This window comes from Pipra filicauda, unplaced genomic scaffold (assembly GCF_003945595.2).
Source record: "Pipra filicauda isolate LSUMZ 115617 unplaced genomic scaffold, ASM394559v2 scaffold147_size4022426_pilon, whole genome shotgun sequence".
Taxonomy (NCBI): domain Eukaryota; kingdom Metazoa; phylum Chordata; class Aves; order Passeriformes; family Pipridae; genus Pipra; species Pipra filicauda.
Genome location: NW_024103962.1, coordinates 3,035,693 through 3,053,293, shown reverse-complemented (window position 1 = coordinate 3,053,293; position 17,601 = coordinate 3,035,693). Strand labels below are relative to the sequence as shown.

At 36.3% G+C, this 17,601-nt stretch overlaps 1 protein-coding gene across 3 annotated transcripts in view; it reads right to left on the bottom strand.

Annotated features, from left to right (window-relative positions):
* The window catches only part of USH2A (usherin), a 378,126-nt gene that overhangs the window by 267,183 nt on the left and 93,342 nt on the right, over positions 1-17,601 (bottom strand). For all 3 annotated transcript variants that reach the window (XR_005562590.1, XM_039378797.1, XM_039378798.1), the window contains exon 21: positions 10,411-10,641. Coding sequence is in view for 2 of the 3 variants with exons in the window: in XM_039378797.1 (XP_039234731.1) it covers positions 10,411-10,641 (231 nt within the window). In the remaining variant the exon portion in view is untranslated. The remainder of the gene's footprint in view (positions 1-10,410; positions 10,642-17,601) is intronic.

Genomic DNA, 17,601 nt, shown 5'->3' with positions numbered 1-17,601 from the left:
CAAAGGCAAATTGTGTGTGACAAACCTGACTGTATTCTACAACAAAGAAACCTCCTTGGTGGATGTGAGGCAAGCAGTGGACGTTGCCTACCTCAGTTTCACCAAGGCTTTCCATACAGCTGGCCACTGCCTCCTCAGAGAGAACCTGATGCACGATGGTCTGTGTGGCTGGTCTGGGGAACTGGTTGTCAGGCAGCACCCAGAGGGGAATGGTAACCGGCAACCTGTTACAGTGAGGTCACCCAGAGACCAATATTGAGCCTAAAGCTGTTTAGTATCTTCATAAGTGATCTAGATGATGGGATCAAGTGTGCCCTGACGAGATGCGATGACGCCAAACTGAGAAAAGTGTACACTTTGGAAGGAAGAGCCACCTTGCAGGAAGACACAGATAGACTGGAAAGATGGGCTAACAAGAACCTTATGAAGTTGAACAAAGACAAATATAAGGTCTTGGGAAAATTATAAGGTCTTGCACTTGGGAAAATGTAAAACAGGAGTGCAGCACAGGCTGGGATCTACCCTGCCGGGGAAAAGGACCTGGGGATCTTGTGGACAAGCAGCTCAATATGAATGGAGAGCACGCTGCTATGGCAAACGAAGCAAGCAGGATGCTGCATCACCAAAGACATCACCAGGAGAGATAAAGAAGTCACTATCCCACTCTACTCAGTGCTTCTCAGGCCACACCTGGAACACTATGTTCAGATTTGGTTCCCACTGTGCAAAAAAAGATGTGGACAGGCTGGAGAGGGGCCAGAGAAGGGCCACAAAGATGATAAAAGTACTGGGAAGCCTGCCATGTGCGGAAAGGCTGAGGGAAAAAGGTTTGTTCAGCCTTGAGAAAAGAAGGCTCAAGGGAGACGTTATCACCATGTCCCAGTATTTAAAGAGTGGCTACAAGGAAGATGGAGACTCCCTTTCTACAGAGTTACATAGAAAAGATGCGTGTTAATGGGTTCAAGTTACTCCTGGGGAGATTCCAGTTGGATGCAAGATGAAAAATTTTTACAATGAGAACAACCAGCCATTGGAATAATGTTCCCAGGAAGTTGTGGATTCCCCAGCTCTGGACACTTTTAGAATTCGACTGGACAGGCTGGACAGGGTGCTGGGTCATCTTGTCTAGACAATGCTTTTGCCAAGAAAGGTTGGACCTGATGATCCTTGAGGGCTCTTTCAAACCTGGTATTCTCACCTCCAAAAGGTGAACATCCATTGAACTACTCTTTTCTATGTTCAAACCTGCTTCAAATTCTTTCTTTGATCAAATTCTTTCTTTGATTCTTTAGGGATTATTTCAGCCCTTACTTTAACTGAAGTGAAATAAGCCTCCATTTAACACAGAGTACACAAGCATCAAGAGATGCTTGGTACCTTCCACTGCCTCCTTTTTCTTTTTTTTAATTAAATAAACATCATGCATTTGTGTAGCTTCTACTTCCAACTTTTTCTTTATGTTTTTAATTTTCAGTACTATCCAATCTCCCTCACAACAAGTCCCTCCATCCTGCATCTTTTCTTGGAGGTAAACAAGCACAGAGAAAATCAGAAAGATGTCGTGTCTGAAGCAAAACACAGCACTTCCATAACTGTTTCTTCTGCTAATTCTTAGGCTGGTCACCTACTAAGAGAATGCCCACTACATTCCAAAATACTGAATCATGTTTACATAAAATTAATGAAAGCCTAACTAGAGTTGTGACAAAAGGGGAAAAACTGCTGTTCTTCAGTACAGAGTACAGGTCATGTGGTGTGCTTGTGATAATCAACAGACCCAGTTCTGTAACTAGTTTTGCACAGACAGTTGAAACTATGCTCTAGTCTAGGAAAGGGCCTTTCCACTGGCAGCTTGATATAACAATGGGAAAGCTCTTACAACTTCCACAGCTGGGACTACTATGTGCTCCAAAAGTTTCCATGCACAAGCAAAAAAAACCTGTTTTTAACTGTTTTTAACCACGCAGTGCAGAATGTCACACAATGCTGGCAAAAATCTACTCTGGCACTAATGCTAAGAAGATTTTTTAAAAAAATTGCAATTGTGTGTCAAAGCTTATGCTGCATAGTTGATCTATTAAAGGCAAGATGTAAATATGAAAAATGATACACAAGGTGAGATTCTTTTTTTTTTTACTCCTCTGTAGTGACTACACTAAAAAAAGAAAAAGCAGCTATGTGTACTGATAGAAAGTATGTCAGTGCCTAAAAAAACCAGTTCATCTTGGTGAAAATATTACCCCTGTAACACTGGCAAGGTCAGCATCAGCTTGGCTTATTTGTTGCCTAAGTCCCTGTTGTGCATGTTCAAAAATGTTTTAAGTTGTTTTGTTCATAAAGCAGCAGAGTTCACTTTGTTGTGCTGGATCACTACTTTTTCTCTATATGCAGCTCCTCTCTCTCTCCCTATCTTTAGGCTTCTTGGGATTCAAAAGGAAGAAAGGAAGGAATGTGTTTTTCAAGATGAAACTGTGAATTCATTTTTAAGTACTAAGATAAAATTCTACCTAAAATCTCTGTGCAAACAGTTCTCAGGCAGAAAAAAGGATGGTTCTCCTTACTGAAGCCAGCCACTTGACGTTGATATAGGAGATTTTTATCTTCCTTTCACAGAAGATGAAGATGTGGGTTCAAATCATTCTTTTGTGAAGACAAGAGGAGAAAATGTAATAAGTTGGCATAAAAATTAAAAGAATTTCTAAGGACAAGTCCTGTGGCAACAATCTAGCCAGAAAGGACACAACAAAATGCAAGTACTCCAAGAGCTTTTTAGCGTATGATTTAATATAAAAGTCTGAAAAATGATTGGCATTATTAAAAGTTCCCTAACACACAAAGTGTGTTCTTCAAGACCACAAAACAAATGTGCTCTCTTTCTTTCTCTCTCAGTATTCAAAAGCTTGGTGTAAGAATTTCTTTTGTAATAGTTTTTCCCTCAGAAAATCTTGTTTACTTTCTTCACTTCAATGTAATGAAACAAAAAAACGCTGATTCTTAAAAAGCTATGAATGGAAAAAATGCCAGCAGGGAGACAAAGAATACATAAAGCCAAACTAAGCAAAAAGGTCAGATTTCTGTCCTCCTCTTCCAGTTCTCTCCATCTTTTTAGTGTAAGGCTGAAGCAAACAAATTTAACAGCATTTGCTGTAAAGTTGTGTCTACAGATTAGGGAATTCTTATCAACAGGCTGGAGAAATAGGTAGACCACAGGTGGACTATAAAATTGAGCAAAAAAGTGGCTTAACAGTAGGACTCCTAGGCTTGTGATAAGTGGCACAAAGCCCATTGGGCAGCATTTACAACAGACTTCTACTGGGACCAAATCTGTTTAACAGTTTTATTCATTAAAATGGATCCAAGGCAATGGGATGGAGTGTGCTATCAAAAAGTTTGGAGGCAATAAAAAAAAAAAAAGAGGGCTGCAGTGGATACACTGCAACAGAGAGGTCTTGACAGGCTGGACAAATGGGCTGACAGAAACCTTGTGAAATCCAGCAAATGCAATGCAAGTCCTACAGTGCAGTTTTGGGTACTCTGGCATTAAAAACAAACAAACAAACAAACAAAAAAAACCACAAAAAAAAAACCAACCAAAACAAAAAAAATAAAACAAACGAAAAGAAAAATCCCAAAATAAAACAAAATGAAACCAAAACAAACAAATAAAACACTAAAACGCATCAAAACAGAAAACCCCAAAACAAACAAAACCCAAAACAAACAAAACCCAAAACAAACAAAACCCAAAACAAACAAAACCCAAAACAAACAAAAACTCCAAACAAACAAAAACTCCAAACAAACAAAAACTCCAAACAAACAAAAACTCCAAACAAACAAAAACTCCAAACAAACTAAACAAACAAATGAAAAACCCAAAACCCCAAAACCAACAAAAAATGTACTTGCAGACTGGAATGAGTCCAGTGGAGGGGCACCAAGACAGTCAGAGAGCCAAAGTACACAACATATGAGATGAGGCTGAGACAACAAGGTTTGTTCAGTCTTAAGCATGGAAGGATGGAGGAAATTATTGTCTTTTTTAATTACCACAGAGAAAGATACAATGAAGATGGAGCCACAGTTTCTTAGAGCTCTATTGTGAAAAAGAACAAGAGGCAATGGACATAGGTTCAAAAGCAGAAAATTTTGTAGAGATATAAGGGGGGAAAGTTAACCAAAAGCCTGGTCAGACTGGAAACTGGAACATTCTTGGAAATATACTTGACTACATATGGAGAGAAAACTCAAGCAAAGGCCTAAACAGGTCTAGCAAGAGATTGGACTGGATGATTTCTTTTCAATCCTAAACTATTACATCATTCTGATTATTGATTAAAATTAATTTCTTACCATCTCAAATCATTAGTCATAAAAAGAAATGCTGAAAAATATCTAGAGAAGAAAAAATAAAATAGAAGCAAAACTTTTTCAACTCACATAACCTTCCCTCTCTTTATAGAAAATTTTCAATCAGAAAAAAAAGGCAGCTCTTTCCTCCTAGAAGTTATTTGGTGAAACGAACATCTTTCCTAGTTTCATTGGGTTAGTCTGAGTTTATAATAGGATATATGTTTGGAAAACATCCTTAGAGGTCACAGAATCAATCCACTTACTCCAAAGGAGAATCAATTTTACCCAGGTTATTCCTGACAAATGCTCATCCAACTATTCTTTAAAATCTGCATTGTCAGAGCTTTCTTTTTTTTTTCTCACAAAGTGAATTCTTTTGCTCAACTAACCTGAATCTTTTAGGAAAAAACTCTTCTGGGAATACAATCTACAATCTATTCTGCTGTATTTTCAGCTTATTATGACTGCATTGCTGCTTTACTCACAGTAGACATGAAAAGTTGATTCCCTTCATTTAAGCTACACATTTTTATATCTTTTAATGCCATCATTGTGTTTCATTTTAGTCTTTGTTTTTCTAAACTACTCCATTTTTTTGGCTTTTCCTCTTACGTTGTTTTAAGACCTTTAATCGTGTTAATTTTCTTGGTATTCAGTCATAATGCATTCCATAAATTTCTGTTAGGATGCTAGAAAAGGTGTGTTTATTTGGCTCCATACACTAATAAAAATATCTGCACCTTCAACTATCAAATGTTTGCTCAAAATTACATGGAGTGGAATTCGTTTTACATTACTGCAAAGACAGTTCACTGGGATGAAGAGCTATGGGGAGATGCAACACTGAATGACCACAGCCATTCTCAGCACTTCTGCTCAGAACAAATGTAAACGATGCTTGTGCAGTGTTCCATGGCAAACTCATTAAGAAACATCGTTACTGGAAAGATTCCCCACTCTGAGAAATGTCTGTGTATCTGAGCCAGAAGTTGGCAGTAAAAACACTAGCAGAAATACTTTTTTTTTAAAATACACATTTTTAAGACCACTTTATGACACTAAAAATGTCATTGTAAAAAAGTTCTGCTTGTAATGTTTAATATATTAACATCTTACCTCATACAGTTATTTTCTAATTATTACAGAGCTGATACACATCATGAGGAGGTTAGCAAAGATTACGTAGTCCAGGCAAGACCTACTTCTTTTTAAGTGCAGTGTCCTATTTCAGAAAACTTGGATTCAAAGCAAGGCTGAGAACAAAAAGTTTCTTCAGAGTGGACTGCATTTGGATCAATATTACATGAATAATTTTCTTTTTTAAAAAAAGGGGCATCCAAGAGGAATGACATTAAAATATTAATAGCTAATTCAATTATTTTTAAAATATCACAAAGAATTTTTTTATCCACCTGACAAAATTAATTATTTTATCATTAAATAAGTAAAGGCCACCCTTCTCACATGGATGTTTAACTAGAACTCCTGACATCAAGCTCAAACTGCATTTGAAACAATGAATAAAGCATGCTTGGAGAATTTGGTTTGCTCCATTTCATAGAAAGAATATGCATATTGTTTACAAAATCCTCTACAATGAATTGTCAACTTATGTTCAATGTTATATTTAAAAAGCAGTCTTATTTTGAGAGGCTGGGAGGAATGTCCCCTTCCACACAGCCATCTTGCTACTCTGCAGTTTCTTTCTTTTGTGGCGAGTCACTCTTTGAGCGGTGGGCAGCTCATGCAGTCCCCTCCGGATGCATCAAGTTTCTCCCCATGGAGCCCAGCTCTATCTCCATAGCATGGAGTCAAGGAGCTTTCTCATTCATCCATGTGTCCAACTGATTGCAATTTCTATCCTTTCTAACTATAATATGCCCTATCCCATCAGCTCTGCCACAGACTTTCTGCCTGGCAATGGGCAACAGGAAAGATTCCAATAAGTGATTTGTGTAATGTGTGACTGTACTTTAGACAACTATATCCTGAAACTCCCAGCTCAGATGTCATTGATTGTCAAGGAAATTCAAGGTTCAATTTTCAATCAGTTGCTCTTTGGGCCCACAGGTTCCTTTCTAAAACAATCAGTAGTTTGGCATCTATTTGCTCAATAAAACTTCGAAACTAAATTTCCCTTTATCCATGCTTAGGAGCTTTATCCAGTATACTTGCTCTCGAAAATACTATTGACAGGATTTTCTACAAAGTTTAAACAGTGACACTCCTATCTGAAGGCACAGTATCCACCACCATACTCAGTAGGGTGCTTATATGCTTTCTCAGGGAGTCCTGTTTTCAAAGAAAAATGTCATCCCTGACTCTCTGTAAAACAAAAAATTAAAGATGCTTAATCCTCAGGAGATATTTCTAAACTACAAATCCAGAACAGACAGTAGCACCTCAAATTAGAACCAAAGTTGATCCTAAGCAGGGTTTGTTTACACAGATCAAAATCCTTAAATCAGTTTTTATTTCATCCATTCAGGCACCTCAAGTCCTAACCCAAGGGGTAAAAAGTTCTCATAAATATATCTCCGGCTTGTTATTGATATTGACATCCACACACATTTCAGCAGTTCAGCATGCTATTTCCCATGGATTCTATTCAACTGCCTTGAATAGAATAGACTTAAAAGCCTTGGTACTTCTCTCCTGTAAAGTACACAAAGACATTTTGTTCTGCTTTCCTGCAGAACAAAATATTCTCACCTGTTTGTTAATGGTGAAAGCCAGGTTAACATGCCATCATGCTCATTACCTTCATCTTTAGGCTTTTTTTGGACCTAGCCATTACAGTCAGTCATTAAAGAGATAATACAAGTATAATTTGAATTTTAAAGGATATTCAGACACTCAACTGTTTACAGTTCTTTGAACTCCAAGCTTGCCTGTCTATTCCCTGTATAAAATAGATAGTAGCTCTCTCAACAACTAGAGAACCAGAAAGATAAACACAACAGTGTTGCTGGAGCATTCTGACTCCAGATTGACATCCACATCACACAAGCTGTACCAATAAAAGCAAACCACACAATATAAATAATTTGTAAAATCCTCTACCCATTTCTAGAGGGCCTTTTAAGTATAAAGTCCTGCATTAAGTAGAATCTGAACTTCAGTTCAGATTAAATCTGAACTTCAGCTCTGTTAAATCAGAATCACGCACTTTGCTATGTCACGGGGAAGATATGAATATAAACACCCGAATACCCCAATCTTCATAGTGATGGGAGATGGATAAGTTCCTTAGCTAAAACAAGAACACTAACACTTCCTTGCCTTGGAGTATTTTGATAGATACAATGAATGCTGTTGTATCTAAGAACGCCAAGGGATATAAGCATTAAAAATCAAGTCTGCATCATTTGGGAAATGATATTACAGATGCCTAAAACTTCTTCACAGTTTGAAGAGCTGAGAAGTTGCATGAGGACAGTTCTAGCAGAAAAAAATTCTCTTTTTTACCTGATTTTCTCTCATCTAATGTGTACTCAGAGCACATCTTCCTGTGCAGCTGGAGGCTTTGTTACAGACAGAAGGACACTGCTTAGTGTAGTCAGTGTTTATTGACTAACTTTTTTTTCTAAAGATGAATTTGGAAAATTTCCCAGATAATACATCTGCCCCTATTACTTGCACCTTGGAGTGTAAGACCAGCTAGGGAGGTAGTGAGGACAACTGCATTTATTAGCAATGAATAAACTGATCAATCTTTTTCTGGATTAACAGTGGGAGTTCCCAGACACACCGAGAAGTATCTGTCTGCTGACTGACATATACAAGCTGGCACACTTTTGTGTCAAAAATGTACACAGCTGCACGCACACTAAAGCTGTTCCATCCATAAAGCACAATTGCCAACTGCTTGTCTTCAGACATTGGTTATAAGAGAGGGTCTCAACAACAAAACAACTGAAGAGTGCAGTTACAAAATATTTTTCATTCCCTTAAGTGTCTGTCTTTCTAAACTCTCTTGGACTTGCCATCATTTTTTGTAAGAAGGACAGATGATCTACTAATAAAACCCCAGATTAATACTTCTCAAAAACTTCATTGAGTTGCCAAACCAGAATTACAGATTTTTATGTACCAAACACAGACTGATTTAACCTCATTCTCAGTCATTACTAGCAGATGTCTGGACAAATTTTCTAGTGTGTTTTAGTTCTAGGTTGTCTCCAAATACTCTGACTAATAGCTGGTAGAAAAGAAAGAACACAATCCAAAGCTATGATAAATTATATTTATCCATACAGTCATCAGCCATCAGGTGCCAGCATGGAGGGAGCTTTAACATCTTTTCCCAACCTGTCTGTCCAAACTCTCTCAGATCACCCCAGTCATCACAATAAACTTTATTCAAGGCATCAGTCTCAGCTTACGGAGCACAACCAAACCCTAGACTGAATCAACGTCTGGGGAGATTGGTGTTGGGCTTGCTTGGTTACAAATAGACAGGTACGTTAACAATCCCAATTATAACAGTCTTCCCCCACACTCTGATGAGAAGTATGAAATTCAATGATACTCATCGTTCTCTACCTGTCTGATTAAACTATTTAACTATACTGCAGTGATTGGAGCTCCAGTGAGAAAAACTGCAGCTCACAATTCCTTTGGTGTTTAGATCATCACAACAGAAGAAACATAATAGAGGTTTTTTTGCTAAATATACAATAAAGGATGCAAACCGATGTCAGGAAAACCATCAAGCAGTTTGGATGAGGAAAGGAGCCCAACAGCTGTTCCTACAGATTCCTACACAGAGACAGGTTTTGCCAGTCAACACGGCGTCAATATTTAACTAACACATTATCACTTGTTATTATTATTTGACAAGTAAGCACCTAGCCAGAAAAAAAACCCTGAAGTCATCTTCAACTTTGTTTTTTTAAGTCAGATACACTGAGTGATCATAGAGAGGCAAGAAGTTGATTTCTATTTTAAACAAAACCTGAACTTGCACACACATACTTGCAAGTATCAAGATATCTGTGCACAAATATTTCTGCCAGAATTACCTGTGGTGACCCCGAAGACAAGGGCATGTCAGCTAAGTGCTCTTCAAATCTTCAGCGTTCTTTTGCATGTCAACAATGCTGCATGGTTTTTGCAGTCCTTATTTCTCTTAACAAACAAGTACCAGGTTAAGTTGTGTCACTGCATGGTGCGGCCTTAGCACCAAGCTAATGCTTGCTCTTAAGGTTGCCTAGATTCATTTTGGATTTCCCCCTGCTGCTGTCAATCTCTTCTTTTAAACACTCACACTTCATGAATGCCTACACATTACTTCACTTACAGACGTCTACAACATCTCAAACAGTCAACCAAGTTAATTTTTTTCAAAAAACATACAGTCTATGTCTTTGCTTTATCCCAGAAGAAAAGACATCAGCAAATGATGAGAATTACAGAACACAGACGTGACGACCCATTGTGGGTCATCACAACAGGACATAAATCTGCTTTAATATGAAAAACTCCCAGTTCCAAAATAAGTAACTAATAAAAAAAAATTTAAAAAAAATACCCAAAGGCCCAGAAACAGTGGAATTCTGTCAGATTGACAGGATGTTTTCTTTCCTTGACAAAAAAAAAAAAAAAAACAAAACACCAAGATCACAACACAAATGTTCTGAATATGAAAGACAGACCTTTTTGAGTGCTTATGCAACCTCAGGAATCGTCAGAAAGATACCAAATAAAACACACCTTAGCATTCACAGCAAACTAATTAAAAAGTTTTTATCCCAGAAGAATAAATAAAATCTATCTTACGTTTACAACTCAGAAATGAGTCAAATATGCAGCTAGAGTCACTGTCATGTATATCTCTCTGTCCAAAAAGAAAGAAATACAAATCTCACGCATCCAATTTTTTTTCAACAGGCTTTTTACCTGCGAATCGAAATAGTCCGTATATCACTAACTGTCACATTAAATTAATAAATTAAAACCTATATATTTTAAAATAAAAATTATACAGGACATGATAATAAATGGTAAAACAAATGCAGAGTACAATTAGTACATTTTGTACGTAAACTCATTTACCTGTAAAGTAAGTATTGGTGGGGAGAGTGGAACTAGCAAATCTGTAATACCCATTTCCGGGGAAACGGATCCCTTTCATTACTTCTGTGCTAAATGTAGCCAAAGATGAATCCATCCTTTCCACTTGGTAGATGGGAGAAGGCCCATTAAGCTCTTCAGGTTCATTCCAATATATCTTTACCGTTGTGCTGTTTATTCCTTCAACGCGAGGGGCATTAAGTTTTCTTGGAGCTGTGGATAAATAAAAATTGTCTAGGTATTTTTATCCATAATATTTGGGAAACTAATAATTGCACATGACATAATTTTTGCAAAATGCCCTGCTTCAGTTTCTGATCATCTTAAGAATAAACACAAATATCCAAAAAAGCTTAATTAGAGGAGAAAATAAAAACCAAGAAACATGTTTAATCTTCATAAGAACTTAGTTTTAATTGCACAAGAAATACACTTTGTTTATTCAAGCTTTGGATAAATGTTTCTACTGTTATATCCAAAATATTTTTTTCCTGATCTTTAAGAATATGAATCGGCATCTTCATAAAAAGTATATTTGTATTCCTTCCTTGATCAGCCTCTCATTCCATACTCACTGTAAGTATGTATCTGTATGAACTTCACAACGGATGTGAGGGAAAAAACAAAAAAGAATCTGAATAGTTAATTAACTCTTGTTACATCTCAGCATGGCACATGACAACGTGAGTCTTTTGTCACTGGACTTACCCTCACAAAAAGGAGCAGAACAGCTATCTGTCTAAATACTGAAGGCTCATCATGTTGTTCTCCTCATTATATGCACACCAGACATTAGCATGTATTCAGATAATAATTATTCAGTTCAAGAAAATGATCCTCTCTAACTTTTCTTCACCAATACTGGTGCACAATAAGATGCCATACAAGACTGTTTCCATGAAGGTATTAACATAAAACTATCTTATGTTATTAGGATGATCCTCCTTACCATTAAATTCAATACTTTGATAGTCTTTTGAAAATTCTGATAGCATTAGTAACTCTATAGTTGAGTTATTAACAAAACATATTCCATTTTTTTGTAAAATACTGTACAGTAAGCCACTGGAGGGCAGCATGACCTGTTTGGATAATGGCTCAATGGCCATAGAGGTGGGAAAGAAATGGACCACCACTGAAACATCTCTGGAGAAGTACAAGAACATTCTACTGTGTACAGAATCTATATACATCTTATCTTGCCTTTTTTCTTCCCCTTCTTTCCCTGATAAAGAAAAGGATTTAACAACAGAAACTTCATTTGTACCCAGGAAGCGAAACACAATGACAACTTGTAAAAATTACTTGTTCCCATAATGACACAGTAAAGAGCAATAAACGCCTTTCAAGAACAATAAAACCCGAATTAAAATATGGGCCTTCAAAATCTGACATATTACTTCACAGTCCTGCATTGTACATAGCATGAGTTCTTTAGAGAAAGGAGAGATTGCTCCATTTAAAATGAATTAATAACATCCTTTTAAATATTCACTCATTTCCAAGATGATTAACATATTTTTCATTTTTCTTATTTGCTGGTAGCATATTACTTCTTTCTTTTTCTTTGTCCCCCACGCCCCACAACTTGATAAATATTCTTCTTGGAGGATGCAAGGAGTGGGGGAACTGGGAAACTGCCAATGGCACTATGTGCTGTAAATTCCTGCTTAGGTATCATTTATGACTTCACAATCTAATTAGTATCTCACACGATGGTAGAAATTTACAATGTCAAAATTGAAGTAATGCAGCGTGAGGTCATAAGCTTTCCTGAATAAGTAGGGCATAGCACTAATGAATTGTGATATTAATGCACAAGTTTAAATAGAAAACATGGCTTAACAATCAAAACTTCACCTTTGAGGGAACTAGCATACGTCAGCATTTTAAATGAGAACTGAAGAGGTTGAGCCCTCCAGTTCAGATTACTGATGGCAAAACAGAAACGCTAAAATTCATTATTTTTAAAATGCATCCAGCTGACTAGCACTCATGACAATAACTATATCTGCCTTTAAACTCTAGTATTAATAAACGGCAGTTACTTGGACCACAATTATGGCATCTCTGATACCCAAACCTGAAGCTTTTATGGGGCTTATGCAATTAACTACTTAAATGCATCGTAACACTTGCTTCTCTGACAGGGAAGTATTGATTTTTTAATCATTTTCAAGTCTCCTCTAGCACAAATAAATGTACTACAGTTACAGTTAATGCACTGTGTACACGCATTAAACACTGGCATGACACAATTTATTATTTTCTGATATATGGAACAGAAGACTACCCTTTCAGAAAGTAACATCTTTGCTTTGACATTAGTATTTAAACTACAGTCTCGTAGATGCTTGAGAATTCTTATGCATCAAGACAGCAGAAAACTGTATAGAATGGGTTACATAAGTATTAAAAAAAAAAAAAAAAAAAAAAAAAAAAAAAAGAAGAAAAAAACAACTAGCAAAAATACCCAAACAGAAAACCCAACTGCACACAGAAACAGACAGGACTTAAAATAAATCTGTAGCACTAGCCCAGCAGGGTACTAAATGCTGAAATTAAAAATATTCAAGACTAAAAGATACAGTATATATTTTCCTAAAGGTGTCACTGTGGTACCTGTAGCAACTTTCCGTAAGATGAATCGACTATAATTTTACCTATTTAATTTTTTTTTAGTCACGTTCTGTTAAGACACATCTGTCAAAATAATGAGCGCACTGCATTTTAGCAGATTCAAAGTCACATTTTTGTGTATTTTAATTATGTAGTTTTAATGTCTTGCTATATAATACATATTTAATATATTATAAACCTAAAACAGTATTTAAAAGCCCATGATTGCTGCATGCCATTGTGTAGCAGAGGGCAGAGAAAAGACCAATAAAGACAGATGGTCCATACAGCTTACACTGAAGTCATATATCTAAATATAGATGTTGCTACACAGGTTATTACAAATAAGCCTTTCCCACGTGTTTATGCACACACATGTACACAAAAATGAAGTTGGTAAGTAAAGAGCAGTTAATTTTGTTTTGTTTGAAATAATATCATTTTAGTTTTAGGCTCGAAGACAGATGCCAGCATTTCACTCTGAACAGATGGTAATTCCATCTAATAGTGCATCTCTGTATTAGGAAGGTCTGTTGTGTATACAAACAGTAATAAACACTAGGTAAGGATCAAAATAAATTTTAATTGTTGACATTAAATTCTGGCAGCCATGGTTCTAAGGATACAATACTCCTTTCTCAAGTCTGTCAGGTTTACTAATACAACTGCTAAAGCTTTTGTATACTCTGCCAGATTCTTGTCCCAGGAATAACATATTTACACTGTGGCTAAATTTTACAGGCCTACATATGTTTGAGTAACTCCTGCTCAGCACACTGTAGGTAGTTATTAGTGTGCTCTTCCACCAAAGCCTTCAATTAGACACTCTGAATAGTTCAGGCAGACAGTATAAAGGATATATACAAAGTATACTGTTTTTAATTATTGTTCAGTTGAATTCAAAATGCATACATACAAATTAAAACATAAAAATTGGTAAATTCGAGGACAAAAACTTACGGAATTCATCTTGGAGTGCAGGTAAAATTGCAGGCAAAATTACATGCCTCACTATGGGTCATCCATTTCATTTTTGCTACCAGTTACTAGTTCAGGGGACCCCAAGTCTGCTATCGCATTTCTGGTATGTTCTCTTTTTCTGCACTTCACAATATTATCAGTCATTTCAACAGTAAGCGAGTCAAGTAATAATACTTATGTCTTCTGACAATATTTTGAAATTTTAGGAGATTCTTTATAGAGTCCATTTTGGACTGTTTCCCAAAAAGAATGATACCCACGCACAATGGACACCAAAAGAAAATTTAGTAACGTGGATATTTTGCAATCATATTTCTTTTAAAATAGATGTAATACAGTGTATTTTTTAAAAATCATGAAAAATATATTGCTTCCACCATATGGGACAACCAACGACTCACCAACCGATTTAAGATGCAGCATATTGAGCTGACCATATGTTACAGTGCTGTTGAATGGCTGAGTGATTCATGCCCGTCACATTCTAGTATATCAATTAAAGCTCCTTGAAGTCTGCATGATTTGTGTCTCTGTTATTAAACCCTGCTAATTCATCCCACTTACACATCTGTTATAAATCTCTAGGAGTGCTGCATGATTCATGGCAATCTGTGAGCATGGTACAGCAAATTCTTCTCCTTGTAATTAACAGTAAATTGTTTTACTGCCATGCAATGAATTTTTCAGTTATATTGCAAATGAACTCCTAAATGCACGGTTCTTTCCTAAGAACTGACTTATATTATTAGGCAATTAAAAAGTATTGCTCTGAACCAAAAGCTTTTAATCAAGAGGAATGCAACTTAAACACAGCTTAAAAACCTTGCAAATTTGACAGAGAGGACAAAGAACAAGCTGAGCTGTTTTGAGCTATTTTCTGAAGTATAATATGTGGTTGGTAGGGTAGAGGAAACAAGTAACTTTTGCATCCCTACTAATTTCCTGAAACTCAAAGAGCAGTTTAACTACAGCTTGAACACTTGGCAAGACAAGTTTGAGCAGGTTCTATTTATCTCAGAAGTTACTTAAGTCATCTGTCATTACGAAATTTCTCAGACTACTTTACACTTTTCTAATTGTAAAACAGCGTCTTTATTCTTGAAATAAATAATTGGATAATTAGCCAAGCTGAATCATCAGAGGATTCCAGTGCTGCTCAAGTGTTCTTGTCAAAGGTGAAGCAAATTCATTTCAGCTTTGCCTCTGTAGCTTTCTGAAGAGGCTTTGATTTTTTTTTCCTGCTACATTCTTGGCAGCAGCCTCAAATTCATGAGTCCATACATCAAGTCAGTAGTTTAACAACAAATGAAATTAAATTCAAAGAAGGGAAACTAATTGAAGGACAGTAACAAAAGTGTTTGGTAATGTGCTTTTTAATATGGCATGCCACATTTGCATGATAATTTTTCCTTTTTAGCATGGAGCAGAAAGTGACTAGCTTAATGAGGGATTATTCAAGACAGGAATGAACAAAATGCATTCATAACTAAGAACAAAGATTGTATTATGAAACGGAAACAGGCAACTGCCGAGAAGTAACTGGATGATTGGTTTATGCATTATGAATAAAAAGGTAGAAAAATATTTATATTAGTATTCACTAATGACTATATATACAAGATTGTTGTAATTAAAATTATAAATTAACATATTAAGAGTGCTTGTTTAATCACTTTAGGTCCTATTCACAATGAAGAGACTTATGTACATGCATGCAAAACAATCTGTGTTTCCAGGCCAGCAGCAAATGGCCCTCGTATTTCTCTTCTGTAACAAAGGAAAATATACATTACTTACTCCCTATTTAATGGGTATTGGTGATTTTAAAATTGAGGCATAGCATTATGTAGAAGAGCAGTCTATGACAGGCATAAACAAATGAGGCTTTTGAAAAGGGCTTGCACCAGACCTTATTCATGAATGGAAAAAATGGACAAATTACCCAGATTAAAAGGGTAATCAAAAAGAAAACGACATCAAGGAGTGTAAGACAGCCCAGAATTACCCCAGCAAACCCAGAGGCAACTCCAAAGCCACCAAATACAACTGCTTGAGAAGTCTGCCAAGAAGCCAGATGCAGCTGGTGCTGGAAGAATATCTTCTACAAATTAGCTTCTGAACCCTGTAATTGCCATCAAAAGTGAAGGATCGGGAATACAATGTGCTGGGGTAAATGGCAGCAATCACAAAGCCATACTTTGCTGTGTCTTAAAAAGTGCTTTTTAAATGAATTTAAAAAAAAAATTAAGGGCAAAGGAAAGACAAACTTAATTACAAGAAATAAGCTTAGTCACATAGTAGTTAATGAAACATATCTGTATAGATTGTTTAAGGCACTCTTTGACTATATGATTTGAGATCAGTAGCATAAGCAATTGTACTAGTCCAAGCACTCACACGGCTCATTTCCTCCTGTTGAAACCTCAGAAATTGCAGGGAATAAAGAGGTGTTTCTCTGCCTCACTGAAAAATTTTGAAGACATGCATGTTTTGAATTGGTAATTCATAATTTTATGCAAATATATTGTCATAAAAAGACACCTTTAAAGGATCGGATCTCTCACTGGTACCAGCTAGTACAGTTCTATAGATTCCAAGGTGCCAGTTCAGAGTCCTACATGAAGGAAAACCACAAAGAAAAAGCTTCTTTTGAAATAATAATAAAAAAGCATAAGACCTGGTAAAAACAACAGGTTGGATGCCATTCTCAGACAGGAACCTGAATATGGCAGAACGTGAAGAAAGGAATAAAGTAAAATTTTTCTCTATGTATTGAAATGAAAAGTGTATAATTACTGTCCAATATTCCTTTCAGTTCCACACACGCAGTTCCACTTAATGATCTTGGGGTAGCACAGGCAAGAATAAAGTTCAAATTGGATTCCAAATTTTCAAATAAAGTATTAACAATGAACTTTCTCCTCATCAGCCAAGGATTTCAATAGAATATGCACGATATTGCAGTGCATAAAAAATATTTCAAATACTGCAAGGCTTTTGGAAGGTGCATCATCTCAATTTACCATTTAAAAGACTGAAAAAAAGTATGGAACACTTAATCATTCAAATATTTAAAAGTCCACTATTTATGTATTTGTATCTGAATAGACCAAGCTGAGGTTCTCTTTCTGTCCAGTCACCTTCTCTTTGAGAAAGAGAGATAGGTAATTCTCTTCTTCTGTTACCTTTATATGTGTGTTTTGATCTGTCATCCCAATACGAATTTACCACATAACATTGATCTTCCAACACGTTTCACCATTCCCAGAGCTGGTCACGCATCAGGCATAACTGTTCAAGTTCTTTTATTTAACACACCCTCCTGGTTTCATATGCATTTGTAAGACCTTCCACTCAGTCTTTCATAAAATAACTCCATTCTTAATAAGTTTACTTTGTTTGCTTCCTCACTCTCCCTCCTCACATTCTTCTGGTTTATCTTCTTTTATTACATTTACAAATATTATTGGTGTATGTATTGGTGAGGAGGAGTTTTTTTGCCAGTCTGACAGACATGAGGACATATGGCCGATTTTAGTTTCCTTTCACTCTACTTTTGCAAGGCTAGTCATG